General features: G+C 36.0%; 1 protein-coding gene across 2 annotated transcripts in view; it reads left to right on the forward strand.

The window, feature by feature from the left end:
• LOC127509585 (protein shisa-8) overlaps window positions 1–19,326 on the forward strand; it is an 84,529-nt gene that overhangs the window by 22,834 nt on the left and 42,369 nt on the right. For both annotated transcript variants that reach the window (XM_051888441.1, XM_051888440.1), the window contains exon 3: window positions 16,756–16,871. In XM_051888441.1, the coding sequence (XP_051744401.1) occupies window positions 16,756–16,871 (116 nt within the window). The remainder of the gene's footprint in view (window positions 1–16,755; window positions 16,872–19,326) is intronic.

The raw sequence follows: 19,326 nt of genomic DNA on the forward strand, positions 1-19,326 counted from the left end.
TAAGCTCTTTAAAAGAGTACAGTTTGCTATGTGCACTTAAAATGTGCATTGTGAATGCAAAGGGTGCATAAAAATAGTGATTACATTAAACAACAGTAAAAGACCTATTCTAGTTTTATGCAGACAGAATGAGGGATAACTTTTTCAATGATCACCAAATACACAAAGAAAACTGAACGTCATCCTTTTGTGCTAAAATGATGACTGTATGGTTAAATGCAATTCCTGATCAACACTTTCCATATGTATTCCATATGTAAAAATGTTTTTGAAGGAAGTCTCTTATGTTCGCCAAGGCTGAATTTATTTGATAAAAAATACAGTAGAAACTAATTGTCATGAGTGGTTACAAGGAAGGATGAGTTGGATCTAAGTACAGCAGTAACTTTTAAAAATAATAAAGCAAAATACAAGCACAAAGGAGAATCAGGTGAACATCGAAGATTAAGCAAACCACTAATGAGAACAGACAAAGAACAACTGAAACTGAGGACTATATACACACAGGATAACTGAGGAAGACAACAAGAGACAGGTGGTGCTAATCAATCAAACAATGAGTAACTATGACAACAAATGCAAACATATTTAGAAACCATTACAACCAAGGAAACAAAGTAAAAACAGGAAACATTGAGAAACAAAATAACACTGTCACTGTGTCTAAAATCAAATACTTCCTTAGGCTACTATATAGTATGCGAAAAACAGTACGCCAAAAGAGTAGTATGTCCAAATACATAGTATTCAAAAAACAGTAGGTGAAAAGTACTGGATGACCTACTATTTCCGGCGAGATTTTGAAGTGTGCATTCGATGGACAATTTACTATCCTATGAGGCCATGGGAGGGGATTTCAAGAATGGCTTTCTTTTTCGCGGCACATTGCGCTGCTCGTGTCTGATATAGACACTGTGTAAGGGGTTGTTTACGCAACACTGTTTTCAACTAAAAATGGAAAACTTTTTAAGCATTTTGGCCATTCATTTACATGACAACAGTGTTTTGAAACTCTGAAAAAGCATACTTCTGAAAATGGATTTAAAAGTGCAAGTTTTTGAAAATGATACTGTTATCGTCTTCGTGTAAACTACAAAAACGAGTATTTGTGAAAACATTGATGGCATGCGCATTCAGTATTACATGTTTAGTCTATAGGCGTGTAGTTTTTCTTTACAAAGTGACATCGCCAACTACTGGCCTGGCATGAATAATACAGCGTTTTTAGATGTTTCCGTGGATCTGTGTGAACAGAGATCGTTTTGACAACGTTGTCGTCTGTATGTGAAAAAAAAAAAAACGTAAAGGAAAACTTTCCCATTTTTAGTACATTGTTGTTGCATGAACATACCCTAAAACAATAACTGAACGTGACATTAATATTGTGAAATATTACAATTTAAAATAACTATTTTAAAATGTAATTTATTCATGTGACGTAAAGCTGAATTTTCACCTGATCCTTCAGAAGTCATTCTAATATGCTGATTTGCTGCTCAAGAAACATTTCTTATTATTCTCAGTGTTGAAAACACTTAAAATGGACCAAAAAAAAATTAATGCACTCCTTGTTTGACTCAGTCCCATTTAAGTGGACTCAACCCTTAAAATTTCAGGGGATGATTTTAAAATGTGTTAAAAGCACATGACTCATATTACTGAGCCCAAAATATGTCTCATATTTGTTTAATTTAAACGGTCCCATTTGCTCAATTTCATGAAGAGTGCCAATACGTCTTGAGTTGCCTTTAGACTTCATTAATCTGCATTAATCTGACAGGCAGACTGTTGAAAGAGAGAGCGAGAGAGAAAGAGAGAGAGAACTGCCTTAGGGTCTGACGTCTTGCTAGTACAGCTTCAATCTGTTCTTTATTCTGATTGCTACATGAATTTGCTTGTGCGTGTTTGTGTAATAGGTACGACATTTCAGGATGAGATACAGGACATTTCTCTTCTTTTTTTTTGTATCGGCCGACTCATACAATCACTTACAGCTTTTCAAAGTGCTGACATGTGATATACAGGTGTCTTAGGCATAAAACATACTCAGTGCAAGTATTTGAACACAGATACACAAGCTTTGCATTGATTCACTAATATAAACATGTCACTGCAAGAGTTATTGTGATTAAAGACTGAAAGATGCTCTGGTCAAGCATTTGTGCCTACATTTGCATTCTGACGCAGTATCTTTCTGGCCCTAGTTTGTCTGTGCTTGTGTGAGACAGCGAGATTTTGAAGGCTTAAAGCGTCAGTCAAAGAATGTAAATGCGCAGCCAAAAAGCATCTATAAATGTTTATCTGTGTGTGCGTGTGTATGTGTGAATCACAGGGCGTTTTGTTATATTACAGCTTTACAGACCTGATATGAGCTGACAGGTGTAGCTAAGTGCAGCTAAACGGCACGTGTAACACAGAGACAGCAAGAAAGAGAATCGCATAAACACGGACACGAATTTTATGCAGTGCGCATAGTCTTTTGATTTATGTAGGGTATGTGCGTGAGTCATTATTCAGTAGCAGCATGTTAGTGACGTGGTCATGTGATCACAGGAGGTCATTACGATGCTGGGATGTAGATTTAGATATTTTGAATTCCACAGCAGAGATCCAATCAATAGCCATGAACTGTTAGTAGGTCGCCACCCCTCTGATCAGCATTCAGTACAGATGCAGCTGCAACGAGGAAATAAGAGAGAGGATGCATCTCACAGAAGCTGTCAAAAACATGTCCTGGTCATATTCTACGTCTAAAAAATAAAATAAAATGATATTGACCAAAAAAATAATAATAAATAAATACATTTTCATTGGCTCATTATATACATGACAATTAAGTACATTTGTCATCCTAAATTCTTCTTATTATCGTCTCTATGATTTATTCCTCCTAAGCCTTTCAATCCACCAAACTCTGCACAGTCCTTCAGGCTGCTCTGATATGCTTTCTTTTTTCTAACTGATTGAATCTATGTTTTTTTAAGCACCCAATAACACCATTACACACTATTGCACTACTCAACAAGACACAACAGTATTTTGAAGTTTCCTTAAAAACACAACAATATTTTCAAGGGGCAGTTGTGGCCTAATGGTTAGAGGGTCAGCCTGGTAACCCGAAGGGTGCAGGCTCGATTCTCAATACACTTCAATTCACTTTTTATTCAATGTATTGTTTACATAAATTAAAAAAAAAATTAATTATAAATATTTTTTTACATTACAGCCATTGTCAAGTAAGACATAATTAGATCAACAGTCCTAGATATATAGATGCGTGACCTTTTAGCTTGCAAAAGAACAATATAAATGGCATACATTATTAATAATACATAATTTAATAATTTATAATTTAATTTGTGACCCTGGACAACAAAACCAGTTATAAGTCGCACGGGTATATTTGTAGCAATAGCCAACAATGCATTTTATGGGTCAAAATTAACGATTTTTCTTTTATGCCAAAAATCATTAGGATATTAAGTAAAGATCATGTTCCATGAAGATATTTTGTAAATTTCCTACTGTAAATATATCAAAAATTTATTTTTGTGAGTGGATATGTATAGCTAAGGACTTCATTTGGACAACTTTAAAGGCGATTTTCTCAATATTTTGATTTTTTTGCACCCTCACATTTTCAAATAGTTGTATCTCGGCCAAATATTGCCCTATCCTAACAAACCATACATCAATGGAAAGCTTATTTATTCAGATTTATAAATCTCAGTTTCAAAAAATTTACCCTTATGACTGGTTTTGTGGTCCAGGGTCACATTTAGTATTTAAATATTTATAAAGCACACTCTATTATTATTATTACTACTGTAGTGTAGTCTATTTATTAATAATGGAGTCTGTATTAATAATGTTTGTGTGTGTATGTGTGTCGTTGCTGTCGGGTGAAAACCTTGTAACAAAATGCTACAAAAAATTCCACTTCAGGAAAATGGAAGTGAGCGAATTTAAGACATATGCGTTTTGTCCATCATTTAAACAGCCGCATCTGAGGCAGTAAGTGCATCGCACAACGTACAAGGCCAAAATCTCATGTTATTGAAGAAGCAGTGCTCGGCACAGGCTATTTTTATACAGCTTTGGCTATGACTCGACAGCAAATGCTAAGACACTCTTCTCCGCTCCTCAAATACATAAAGCATTGGCCTTTATATAGTCTATACATAGTGTTTCTTGAGTAAAGAAAACGCTGTAATTATTCAAAGAACCAGTTATTTATTTACCCTTGCATTGCAAACAATCAGTCCAAACTGTGCGCACTTCATTCATGATAGATGTGGGTGGAGTTATTAGATTTTACTGACAGTTTGAAGAGCCAATGGAGTTACAAGGTTTAGTCACAAGCTTTTTTTTAATACTTTTCATTGGTTCAATATTTGCAAAACCCACAGACAGACGTAAAGGGTGACCAACAGTAATGATTTTGGAAGAAAAAAAAAACGAAACATGGAGCTACAAGCTTAAAGGTATACATATTTTTATGACAGTAAAAATAAAATTTTAAATGTATATAAAATATATATATATAGCCTGTGTAATGTAAAATATGTATATATTGATCTCTAAATTCCTTTTATTGATAAAGCATTCCAAATATTAGAAAATATACATCTATGCTTTACATTTTCATCATCCCTTGAAACTATTTTTAAACTTTCAGGCAAAGCTTCACCACACCAACATTTTTCTAGTTTGTCTAGTTCTATCATACTACACCAGAGAACATTCGAATGACAACATGTCTCGCGCATACATCAAATACAGTTATATTTATAGTACGCCACATCTGCTGAAAACTCTACTGTATTTCGCTAAAAGCACTTCATCTCTGACCACATGTGCCTGACTTCCAGCAGTGTGTGATGGGGTGTCTCGAGTGTAATCACATCAAACAAAAACAAACTTGATCTGTTCCCTGCGGTCTGGGTATTTTGATATTACAAAACACACTGTGCTCTTTGGTCTGAACCGTCCTATTTTGTCTGTGTGTTTCTCTGTGTGATTATTTAGCATCCATGTTTACTTGTTTAAGTGTGAATATATACACACAAGCTCTACTTTACAGCATATGTTCACATGCTGGCCGTGTGTGTGTGAGTGTTTTTGATGCATCACAGTGACGTCAGTCATTTAGTTTTGCCCTGAAGCTTCATCTGTTCTGGAAAGTGTGTGTGTGTGTGTGTTTGCAGCCCCAGTGACATTTACAGAGTGTGTGGCAGTATGGGGGAAGCCTTTTGTGATGTTTTCATTCAGATAACGATGAGAGGTGAAATCCAGGAATCTGATCTAAGGGATAGATTTACAAATCTGACCACACTGAAGGCAGCAATAAGAAACTGAATTGAACACATTCTAGTTTTAATTTCATATTTTTAACACGTCACACGCCACATCAATCTGTTTATAAAGACAAAGGCCTAAAACAAATATATGAACACAAAGCTTCTAGCAAACTCGATATCACATATTGCTACGTTCAGAAAAGTGTCTGAATGCAATCCATAATCCATTAGTTGAACTGTTGACATGTTTATAATCAGCTAGCAAGTAAGCATGCTAAATATATAGCCTACTTAAAGTGCCCCTGTGGTGAAAATCAAGTTTTTTGTTGTTTATATGTCTATGTAGTGTTTTTAATATGCTTTAAGACACACCACGTGCAAATTCATAAATCAACACCATTGCTGAGTATTTTCTCTTTAAAACTGCAGTGATCGAAAGACAGCATAAAAAACGCGGTTTGAAATCGCTGGCGTTTCTTACGTCACAAACTACCTTGCCGGTGTGATGAGAAATCAAGTCCCCCCCAGGAATAATGTCTCCTGTAGGACCCCGAGTTATCCCATTGGTTCAACAGACTTTTAATGGGTAGTATTTTTAGTGCCTGATTATAATTCCTGCAAAATCATGTTATGATTTATATAATTTAAAATGCGTTATAATGACCATTAAAGGTGCAGTATGTAGGATTTCTGTCCGCTAGAGGTCGCTAGAGGCCTATTCAAAACAAAGGCGTAGCTTGATGACGCCAAGTTTGAGCGTGGAATCTTGGGACATGTGGTCTTCACCTGAACGGACGGTGGAAACAATCGGGATAGGACTCGGGAAGAAATCATGTTCATGGATGCGATTATTAACGTTATTGTAGTATGAAGCAGAGCAGGACCGAGTGTTGTGGGAGCTGAACGAGGCCGCTGGAGCGATTGCGCAACACACGCCTCACGAGCAGCGGAACTTTTATTATGCCACAGTCGCCGGCGCCGCTTCCGCTTCCGCTTTTCCGGTCATGAGTATGAGGTAACGCAGCTCTGTTTATCATATTAGATACATTTGAGAGTGTTGAAAATGATGTTATAATGTTACTCTGTGCGTTTGCTCGGCGGCTGCTGTGAGACACTTGTTTGAGAGACACTGCAGTAAGATAGGTCGATTTTAGAATATCATATTAAATGTTGGATGGCTTGTGTTGATAAATGGCATGCAATTAATTTTAAAACATATTGTATGATGGAGAAAATGCTGTATTACTGTTACTAAAAATAAAGCTTATAAATAAAGCATCTGATTATGCTATATTAGCTACTTGACAAAATAGTGTTTTTCTCTGAGGCATGGTAAAGCATGGTACTCGCAAAAAAATCAAGAAAATTATATTTAAACAATAAGACTAAACGTGTTGAGCTATATAACAACAATTAGTTTGTCTATAAATATATCAAAACAGTTGTTCCCTTGTCTATTAAAATGTGTAATATATTAAAGCGTCTTTGATGTTTCCATGGTTTCTACAAAATAAAACCGGAAACCGAGGATAACGCGGGTACGACGCAATTGACAGGCGACTCCTCACACGTGCCGGAGCCTTGGTTAAAATTGCAATTTTCTCACGATTTACTAATAGTTGGAAACATTTGGGAAATTTATAATAGTATAATATTATATACTTTACCACATTGCTATTGCTGTGTAAAATTAAAATTAATTCACTTTTACAGAACATAGTACTGTATGTTGCAACAATCCTTATTTTTTTTTACATTTTTAAGCATGGTTGTGTTTCCAGTTTGTTTTATTAGGCAATACATAGCCATTCGTTTTATACTATTTCAAGCATGTTGTTTGTGCACTTAATGTAATAAACATCATACAATAGTAAAATAAATTATAATTAATCAAGACATTACGATCAGGCATTACCGCCTGGGTGCTAAAGGAGACCTGATTCCTGGGGGGTGTCTCGATTTCTCATGACACCCACCGGCAGGCTTTAACATATCATTAACTATGACCGCTCTGAAGCAAGGGATTCTCAAGAGAAGCCAGGTTATCCCGGTATATTTTTCTGTTGATATAAAAAAAAAAAATCGGGTAGATTTAGCAATATGGCAGGTGTATGACATATATTAAATTATGTTATGATGAACTATATGCACTTCTGCACTGAGTTGTTCAAAGCGTTTTTAAGGATACTGATTGTTAGAAGGCAGCTGTCTGAATCTGACATGGTGAACAGGAACATGGTTTGTGTAACATTAGAAACACATTATTAGCTATTTGATAACATAGTCAAGCAAAAGGCTAATCATATTAATCAGTGTTATGTGTCCAACGTTGTAAAAAACGATACCATTGTGCAGCGTTTACCTCAGTAAGTTGACCGAGTGGATCTCTGAGCTCGTGCGAGTGAGTGGAGGCGGGGTTAATTAGCAAATTCATAGATCTGACTATACTAAATGAAGCAAGGGTGTAGAGTTACATTCAAGCTATTTTAGGCATGAAGAATTTTTTTTCACAGGAAAAAAGTTTAAATATGTCATTTTAGTGATCAAAGATGAGTTTTAATGGATAAAATTATTGACTACAGGGGGACTTTAACAGCACGACTGCATGCTTGCAACATTTGTTTTAGCTACGTATTAGTGTGGAGTATGTTTCCAGCCTTTTTGCATCACATACAGCAAACTGCATGGTGATTACAATTAAAATAATAACAAAACATTTCTTGCAAAACTACTGTGTTCCCCCAAGAAACTTTGTGTTTGCTCACAAAAGCACTGAAATAGTTTCCCCTCCCACCTCATATTATTTCCATCACAAATGTTCTGTGAGCAAACAAAAGCACTGAAATTTTTTTTCTCCCATGTATTGGGCTCCATACTTTCATATTTTGCAAATAGGAATATAAATGGAAGAGCTTCAACCTGTGTAAACAGCTAAACAGGAATATTGTTTTATTTATAATAGGATCAATAGTGTTTGCAGTGCTTATAAACCCTGGTTGCTGTTACACACACACACACAAACAAAATCACACATAGGTAAACCTCTTTCTGCATTTCGGGACTGTACTTGGCAGCTGTCAGGTTCATTATAATTCGAGAGAGGGATCATAGATGGAAAGGGATCCATTTTTTTTTAGAATAAGAATGACAAGAGAGTACAATAGACTGCATTCATGTGCAGATGACAGAAGAAAGACAGACACAAAGAGACGAGGACGGCTGCTGGAAAACAGACCTATGATCATGACCTATGATCTGTTTGCTGAACTGTGAGTGTGTGGATGTGCAATTAAGATGTCTGTCAATTCCAATAGGTGATCAATATCAGTTCATCCATCAAAATATCCACACAAACACCCTCAGGGACAAAGCTTTTGTGTGTGCAAGTTTCATTACCTCTGGGTTTGGAGTGGCGCTCATTAATAGTCTGATCATATGTTTTCAAGGTATTCCTCAGCTGGGCAACTTGAAAAGACAGAAAAAACAAAGTGCGTCAAATTGAGATTGTGTCTCAATGTAAAGAATACCAAGAACAAAAGCACAAATGAAGTTGGTTGCGTAAAGTCAAGCTCACATTTATTGTATGGTTAGGTGGTATTCAAAATCCTTTGTATTCAGCTTCAACATGTAACTTTGCCCATGTTTATGCTACAGATTTAAAATGATACCTCAGCTTGTTGAGGATTTTCAAATAAATTCAGTGAAAAAATCTCATACACTAACATCAAAGAAGTCATATCTTGAGACCAGAAAATCAGACTTGAGCCAGAAAGAAATCACCCAGAAACCACCTGGAATACCCACAGCGCACTGGCATCATTATTATTATTATTATTATTTTATTCAGAATATATATGGGTCACTGACAAACAAATCTTCAAAAAAGGTGTTTAAAAATCTTTTCAAAACTGATGTAATGCATATTTTTGATTCATGAACTCAAACAAGAGTTTAAATTCATTTTTTGACTGTTTTTATGTCAGGTGGTACAATTAAAGAGTCAATTATCTCAACAGCTGTAAAACAATAACATTCATGTTATTGTTAAATGACATTTATGTTATTATTAAAATGATTCCATAGTATTTATTTTTTTATTATTTATTTTTTTATTATTAAGACACCATTTTAAATAGTTTTCTTAGTCTGATTATTTGTTACGGACAGTTGCACCACCTGACATTTAGATAACAAAACATAAAATAATATGTATAATATATATATATATATATATATATATATATATATTTTTTTTTTATTGTTTTAAAGCTAAGATAATTGAAAAAAGATTTGTCAAGTATATTCTCAAATGTCAGGGTGGAACAACTGCAATAACAGTAATGATGTAATAATGACAATGCATCATCCAGAGGACCCTAACTGATCCTTGCGGCAGAGTGAAAAGGTTGGTACACTTTCTATGTCAGGTGGTACAACTACAGTATATATACACTGATATAATATAATAATATAACATTTCCCAACAATGCTCGTCTCAGGTTTAGTTAATAAGCAGAGAGTCTATAAATTCCAGGAGTCAGCAGAGAGAATCTGCTGCTGCCAGATGTTATTGACAACAGAAAATCAGTCAGAAGGGGAAGGATGTCAAACTTCATTGCTTTTCCGTTACCCAGCAAATCTTCCCTTCCCACCCATAGATTACTAAAACAGATACATGCACTGACATCTGAATGATTTTATATTGCAGCAGACAAACTTGAACAAGATCACATGATTTCTCATGTAAATGATGAGGGTGTGTGTGTGGGGGGGACTAAAAGGTCTCTATTACGCAGATTAGTGCACAAAGACACACATACACATAGTCTCTAGTTTGCTGCTAACCACATCTGAGGCTCTTGTAGTGTGTCAGGCACATCAGGGCCAAATATTTCCCCTACTGTGATATCGCTAATGGCTAATGCACCAGAAACACACAGAGGCACACATATTCCACACAGACAAACATACACATACAGTCTGTCCCACTGGAGCAGCATTAGCCCTGCGGCTAACCGGGCCACTATGAACCATCTGCCTCACCAGCTCAAAGTTTGAACTAACTGATTCCCAATGCATGACGAGATTTAAAAAAAACTCTCTAGTGAAACACATTTTTATGTTATGGGTGCTCCAAACTTCATTGAAACAGTAGCTGTATGTCAGGCTAACCAAGCTAAACCCTGCCAAAAAAAAAAAAAATAGCACAGACCAAATAGGCTGGTTTAAGTCAAGCTTAAATGACCAAGTTAAATGACCAGCTGCAACCATATTATTGCATAATAATGTAAAAAGAATGTTTTGGCCACTTTCATGCCTCATTTTTGCATGGCTGCACTATTCAAGCTGGTACAATAAGCAGCTTAAGCTGGTGCCATTGCCTGTCTACTACTGCATCAAGGTCATTACTGACAAAAATGCTTACTGACAGAATTTTTGCCAAAAAGATGCATCATGACGATAACTACATTATTGTAATTATCAACGAAAACCATCTAATTAAAGAAAATTGTTGGGGATTGAGCCGGTTGAGCTGAAAGAGCCGAGCACTGCCTGAACCTGTTTGCTAGCTGGTTAATTAGCTGAAATGAAAGCAAATGTGTAGGTGAAGCTGAACAGTTACATGCTAGTCAGAATGCATAATTCATATTGTTTATATGCCATTGCAATAGCAATGTGCTACACATGATGCAATATCCTAAACATTAATTAAAAACATGATTAATTCACAACACGGTATCTTCTACAGGGTCAATGCTTCATTATACTCATTATATGCTATTATTATCACAACAAGGGCACTGCCTGAACCTGTTTGCTAGCTGGTTAATTAGCTGAAATGAAAGCAAATGTGAAGGTGAAGCTGAACAGTTAAAATTAGCTGAACAGTAATTTTTGACTGTGAGGAGTACAATTGTGACTGTTTTTTAGGACCATTTAACCTTTTTGAATCATGTGCACATTTTTTTTAGTTCACATAGCAAATGCCACAAAAGTCATCAAGTAAAGCCATTCCAATGAAGTAAAAAAAAACAAAAAACAAATAAAATGTTTCACTCAAAAGTCACAAAAGGGCACCAGAGGGTCAAAAAAAAACAAAATAAAACAATTTTAATTAATAAAAGATTATTTATTTAAAAAAATGTGGGTAAAAGTTGGTGTTACATTTTGACATTATTATCATAAACAGTGTTGGGGGTAACACATTACAAGTAATTTTAGTTACGTAATCAGATTACTTTTTTCAAGTAACTAGTAAAGTAACGCATTACTTTTAAATTTACAACAAAATATCTGAGTTACTTTATTTTTTCCATTTATTGACTGACAGCTCTCCTATCTCCATGCTGAGAGAAATCGTGAGTAATTGTGTCCGCCATGTGAACATGATGGTTATTGTAGTTTTAGAATAAATTTGAGGGAAAAAAAACCCTGATTCAGTATTACTCAAAATGAATAAAAACAGTGAAATGCAGTCTCAGAATATTATGCAAACCTGTAATAATTAAAGCGTTAGTTCACCCAAAAATGAAATTTCTGTCATTAATTACTCACCCTCATGTCGTTCCACACCGGTAAGACCTTCGTTTATCTTCGGAACACAAATTAAGATATTTTTGATAAAATCCGATGGCTCAGTGAGGCCTGCATTGCCAGCAGTACAATTAACTCTTTCAGATGCTCAGAAAGCTACTAAAAACATATTTAAAACAGTTCATGTGACTACACTGGTTCAACCTTAATGTTATGAAGCGGCGAGAATACTTTTGTGTGCCAAAAAACAAAAATAACGACTTTATTCAACAATGGGTGATTTCAAAACACTGCTTCATGAAGCTTTGAAGCTTTACGAATCTTTTGTTTCGAATCAGTGGTTCAAATGTTTTCTCCCCCATTAACGCAGTGACTATATTGATTAGGAGGGAATCTATAGATTACTATAGTTGAGGCCTACGAGTTCTTGTCCAAGTGCCCCAACCGAGTCTTTAAGTGAGTTTAGGAGCCAGTTGGGGGCAATTAAGACTGATTTGGGACGCCTGCAGTTAGTGTTTCCACCTGTGATTACCACTGGAGCGTCTTAATAAGAATTTTGCTGAAAAGTAACAGTTTAATTAAAGACCACATGTTTCTGTAATGAAAAGGGAACATGCTGAGAAAATAACAGCAAGACTGGAAATCTCTCACATAATTTCACCTAATACACACTCATGCAATCCAATCCAGCATATGTACGGCCAATCAGAAATTCATTCATCAAACACATTAACAACCGCGAAAGTTAAGACCATCATCATGATTAACGATCATTTTCTATCAATAAATGACTGAATGATGGTTGATTGCTGCTCTGTTCTGAAGTACGGCCGTAGGTGACACACACTGAGCCGTTTAAAATATTTAATTGCTGAACAGAAAAGCGGGTGAACAAAGATATTCTTATTGAACACAGCTGGGAGCAAATGAATGGAGCATGTGTGTAGATGTTTCTCAGATTCCATGTTGACATGCTCTGTGCATGACATAGGAAACATTCTCCTGAGAGCAACAGCGAAAGTGAGACCTGAACACAAGCTCTGAGGTGCATTTAAAGATCATGTCACCACATTCCTACAACCTAATCCACCAGAGATCAATCGAAGTGTTTAGTTTAGGTTTAGCACAGTCCAGATTCAAGATCGATATAACTGGCATGTCAGTTCAATCAATTATCATGTCAGGTTTTGTTTTAAATACATATTTCTACCTACATTTCCCAATGACAATCAGCATGAATCTCTACACTAAGAGCAAATTGTCCTCTAACTGCCTCTGTTCTGGCTCATAGCCCATTTTTAATAATTTAAACTTGGTTAAAAAGAAAATACATTTTAGATAACCAATTTTGTAGTTGAAAGAGAATTTTCTAAACTGAAATTAATGTTTAATTACTTTGCAGTTTGTGAAATGTCTCCTAAATATGTGAAATTGACAATATAAACAAACTATCTGTCAGGGAAATAGGGCATACATTTGATGATGTTATTTTCTTTTTAATTGAACCAATCAGACATATCTGATGTTTAAACTGTAAAATGTCATATATTTTTGTCTTATTTTCCTGTTAAAATATTTCAAAACTATAAATTTACTTGAGAAGCAACACTGCATTATAAATTTACTTGAGAAGCAACACTGCATAAAACATTCTGACATTGTCAGAAATGTATCTTCAATAAGATGGTATTTTGTCTTATTGCACTGGCAGATTTCATGTTTTAATTATAAATACGTTTAAATAAGTGGGAAAAAAATCTGCCAGTGCAGTAAGACAAAATAAACTAATATTTAAGATACAATCTATGAAAGTCTTATATCTAAGTTTCACTTTGAAAAGTAAACTTATCTTATTTTAAGGATTTCTATATATATTTACATGGATAATAAATACAATTTATAAATAAAAATGGTAAAAAAGCTAAAAACCCATTAAGTCTAATATACAGATATTAGGAGTAATAATTTGTTGTGGTATTGTTCAGAATATTTCTATTTCTTTTCTATTTAATTTTTTTTTTTAAATGTAATTAATTCCTGTAATGGCAAAGCTGAATTTTCAGCATCATTACTCCAGTCTTCAGTGTCACATGATTCTTGAGAAATCAATCTAATATGCTGATATGATGCTCAAGAAACATTTGGAAAACAGTTCTGCTTAATATTTTTGAGGAAACCATGACTTTTGTCAGAATTCTTTGATGATTTCCTTGAATTTTTAAAAAACATTTACTAGAAATCTTTTGTAAAAGTCTTTACTGTCAATTTCGATCAATTCAATGCATCCTTGCTGAATGAACTTCTAATTTCTTTCTAAAAAAAAAAATCTTACTGGCCCCAAACTTTTAAACTGTACTGTATCTAACCGTTTTAACATACCTTACCTTAACATTCACCTGAGCGTAAAATAAGCCATCTTCAGGTTCACCAAAGGACTGAATATTATACGGCTCACCAGAGGGGCAGGAAGTTTGTGGACAGCCATCATCCTGTGTGGCCTATACTGGCTTTGAGGAGACAGTACAAGTGATTCACAAGGCAGCACATCAGTCGCGCATACAGCAGAGAGCTGGCCAGAGCGAAGTGCCTCATTCTCCTGGTCGTTATCATGAAAGACACAGACCCTTCTCGTATTCCTCAGCCCAGCGTTCCTGGCAACTGTTGCTTTAGAAATGTCCCAAGGTTCCATCCTGCCCTGAATCTCAGCCTGTGGAACAGAGAATGTTGAGACAATGATGCCATAAGGGAAATAACGGAACCTTGAAGAGCAGCCGACCACAAGTATCTTCAATTGCAGTGGAATCAGGTCACGCTTACTCTTCCTGCACACCTACACAATTTTAATGCAACCACTGAAGCGCTTGCCAGTAGGGATGAGTGAATTGAGAGGGTTGGTTGTTAGTTAAGTGTTAGTGAGATGTTATGGCAGCACTGAGAGTTCAAAGATGGCTCAGTCCTGGACGATCAGTGAAGGTTACGGTCAACGATGCTCCCAGTGAGGGATCCCATTGGATTCCGAAGGTGAAAACAGAAGGAAGTGAACAAGGACAGTTGGGGCAGCGACTGTGAAAGCATAAAGATAAAATGACAGAAGAGGTAGGGGAATAAAAGAAAGAATTTAATTGAAATACAGATTATGAGAGTGAGACTACATATAAATAAATAAAAATACACAAAAAGAGGGTAGATTCATAAGAAGACGTACATAAAATATTAAAAAATAAACCAGTATATGGTGTGTGGTGACAATGAATTCTGTTAGTTGTAACAGCATCCATTTTTCTTATACTATTCCTGTTTAATAATGGAATATGATATGTTAGGGATAATGTACATCCAGCCGTTTTTTATCGCAAAAAACACCCCAACAGCATAAGTAAATAATTACACACTCTACCTATTAAAATTCTATTAAAATTCTACCTATTCGAACAAACAAATTCAAACAAGATGGACATTTAAGGGATAATGTAAAGTCCTATCACTTATTGCAAGACTTTTTACCACATACATGAAAGACGAGGACATGAAACACTGATTTGAGATCAAATCATTTAAAATTCTACCTAAAGATTGTGGATGTGAAGGACACACTTGATGCATCCTTCAAAATGAGCTGAATGAAGGACACAAAACAAAGGCTGCCTTTCCAAAGATCCTTCAAATTGAGATGGCCTTCAGCGGCGCTTAATGACATGGCAGCCAAGATATGGAGCCTTACTAGGACGCAGCTTTTCATTTGAGAAACACCCATACACTCTTTCACTAAGTCCCTCTTTAAAGGGGCTATATGTAGAATACAGAATCCTTTGTTATTAGCGACACCGGTGGCCATTAAGTGAACTGCAGCCAACAACTTATTGCTTGTACAACGCACAAGAGACTGAACGCGATTCAATGCCCCGATATACTCACAGCGAAGTTGTGGAATTACCTGTAGAAGTTGGAAATACCTTCTTAGCGTTATACTGTAAACGAACAATTCACCGGCATCATGTCGACAGATTAGGTGATTAAAATTACACTGTTATTATCGTTTGATTATAAAGTATATTTGAGACTACAGACTATATAGATGTGGTTATGTGGGACTATAGTTTGAAAGAATCCCTTTTCTTTGCATAAAACATTGACATTACAGTACAGAATAGCTCTTTTGGCATTATTCTGAACATTATATAAAGCAGGGGTGACAAGCTCCGGTTCTGGAGTGCCTCAGTCCTGAGTTTGGCTCCAACCCTGATAAAAACTCACATGTCTATAGCTTTCTAGCAACCCTTCAGACCTTGATTAGCTTGTTCAGGTGTGTTTGATTAGGGTTGGAGCTGAACTCTGCAGGACTGAGGCACTCCAGAACCGGAGCTTGCCACCCCTGCTTTCTATAATGTTCAGGATAATGCCGAAAGAGCTATTTGATTACATATTGATGCGGTGTTGAAAGTGAATGTGTTGCAGAAACTTTAGCAACAGCTCTGTTCACTTACTAGTGTGATCAGCTATAATCACTTTCAAATAAGTTTTTCTCATTTTAATTGACTGTAAGAAGTATTTGCCTCAACTTCAGTTTGCCATCTCTGCAGTTTTTAATCACATTACTGAATAATTTCAACATTTATTTACAGAAAATGTATACAAATACTTCCCAATGTCATAATTTTTTCCTAAAATTAATCTTCAACACTTTATGAGCATGGTTTACTAAAAATCACACCGTTCACAAAAATCTCATGTTCATTCCTCACCTCAAGACACATCTTGCCAGGTTTCTAAGACTTGAAGACAAATGACTCGAATAAGTGAGACGTGACTTGGACCGAATGCGAAACTCTGGTGTGGAATCATGTCTGGTTTGTATCGCTCACCCTTGTTTGCCAAGTGCCCTGCTGAGAAACTGATGGTGTACAAACCTGTCTCTTTTTAGGGCTCTGACAGAACTGCTGAAACAGCCAGGCGAGGCCGGGGGCGTGGACAGAGGAGGAGGCCACCACCCAATCGGATCCAATGGCATCTCTGGCAGGTCAATGCGCACCAACAACGGTGAGTCAGAGCTCCAGACGTATACTGAGCTCAATCACAGGGACTCAAAGATAAAATTGAACATCAACTGAAATAAAATGAACATCAAACATTCAATGCTGGGGGAAAAAGGGACCTTGACAGGTTGCTTGCATTTCTGCTTCCGTCGCCAATTCTCAGATATGAGCTCTGCAGATTTTGGCACATGAATGTGAATTATTGATCATGTAACTATTTAAATATGTAAGTTAAAACACTTTCTCTAACCCAGCTTAATATGCAGCTTAATATGTACTTTATGTTTATCCAGTCAGACTTATGTTTTTATTTCTTTTGACTTGCACCAAAGCCCCTTTCAGGCAAGTCATTTCACTCGGCGGCCAAATGCCTCTTGGGCAGCTATTTCAGTCATGCAAGTACATCTCTTTGAATGGGGAAACATCAAATTCTCCAAAGCTGTTCACCAAGCTTATGATTAAATTTCATATTTGAAATAACCAATGAAATCTGACAACAACTGTCTCATAAATTATACACAATAGCTTAAATAAATCATAAAATTAATGGAAAACAAATGTTAAAAATGTAGCCATGTCATCATTTAACATCATTCTTGCACAATCAGGATCTATTAAATGATTGTCAGATACACGTTGGCCAACAACATTATTGATGAAACCTCAGCAAAAGCACTGAGGCTTTAAAGGCTATCACCTTTTGACCCTGTGAGGGTAATGAACTGGAATGAGGGAGTAATTAAATTTGCGGATATGAGAGATCCTACTGCTGCTCCCTCTCAGCCTTGGAAGAGGAAGTGGCTTAACGAAGCAACTGTGCTAATTAAGGCATAATTAAGAAACTTCAGCCAAGACCTGCTGATCAAGAACACACTGTCCTTCTGTCTGAGAATTAGGGACCCGTTTATCTCTCTATCTCACACACGCACTTCATCACAGGTGTGAGTATTTCTTGAGAGTGTGAGAATTTCCACTGTGTCAGTGTTTCTGCTCGTACTTTTATCTTCTTCCTTTTCTAAATCCACCTCTTCATTGAGGGTTTAATTAAGTGCTCATTAAACCAGCTTGATCACACAAAGGGTCACAAGGGTTTAAGAACGATCCATCTGCATACACACACAACCAAAGAGTCGTGACAGGTAAACCCATGTTGACACAGGTGGTCAGGAAGGACGGATGGACGGAAATGAGAGAAGGAGAAATGCAGTGATGAAGATGGAGTGGGATAATGAACTGCTAGAAAAGTATTTCTCAGATAGATCCATGAAGGTATCCAAGATTTGCTGCTAAAAAATAGACCTAAATAAATAGAATTGAATAATTATAACTGACAAAGAGCACCAACATTGAATTAATTTCTTGATAAATATAATCATAACTGCATTGAATAATTATGTTGACATTATTGTGTGATAAAGTCTAATTTCGGTTGGTTCATTAGCTTAACATAGCAATCTAGTTCATTTCAACAAATCAAAAGAGCAGTGTGGAAACATTAGGCATAGAAAAATATATAATATGTATAAATAAAACAACAAATTGTATATAAATATACTACGGAGCTGCTGAATGCTTGAATCTGATTGTTTGACGAATGTTCTAAGGTTTTCAGGTCTTGCATTACATGTCCATCCATATCACTTCGGCAAATGATTTCAGTTATTTCAAAGATCCTTACAGCCTACAACAGCAAAAGAAACAAAACCCACAATGACACTGACCAAGCAAATAAATATAGTACACTGCAAAAAACTGCACTGCTTTTCTTACTTAGATTTTTTTTGTCTTGTTTCTAGTCCAAATATCCAAAAATTCTTAAATCAGCCATCAGCCAGTAAAAAATTATCGTCTTGTTTTCAGAAAAAAATAAGTCCAAATTAAGTGAGGTTTTGCTTAAAACAAGCAAAATAATCTGCCAATGGGGTATGCAAAATAATCTTGTTTTTGGTTTGAAACTCTTTCTCCTGCTCTCTCTCCCACTCAAATGCACACAGTTACAATACGGACACACACTCACACAGAAGCATGTGGTCAGCGCTGCTCTGACAATTTTATCAGTAAAATAGTTTAGCAGCTTAAAAGCTACATGACATTTCTCATTAGCAAGGTAATAGCGTCGATGTTCTTGAAGCTTATAAACTTATAGTTTCGCTATTAGTAGAGACACTGCTGCCGAACACTGTTTTGAGAGATGCACAGACTCAGGTCATTCACACATGCTTAATCTCTCTCTCTAATAACTGCTATAGTTATTATACACTCTAATAGTCTGCTATCAATGGCTCAAGCCTCCATTACTAGCTCTGAAATGACGCTTTGGAGTTAGTAATGGTGGCTTGGGAATAAATCCGCAAGAAATTAGTCCCACACACAAGAGCTTTTTAAGGACAAAAACCTGAAAAATGTCTTAAAATACAACATCTGAATAGTGTCTTGAGGCGTGGTAACCATTGTATAAG

Source organism: Ctenopharyngodon idella, chromosome 3, assembly GCF_019924925.1.
Source record: "Ctenopharyngodon idella isolate HZGC_01 chromosome 3, HZGC01, whole genome shotgun sequence".
NCBI lineage: Eukaryota > Metazoa > Chordata > Actinopteri > Cypriniformes > Xenocyprididae > Ctenopharyngodon > Ctenopharyngodon idella.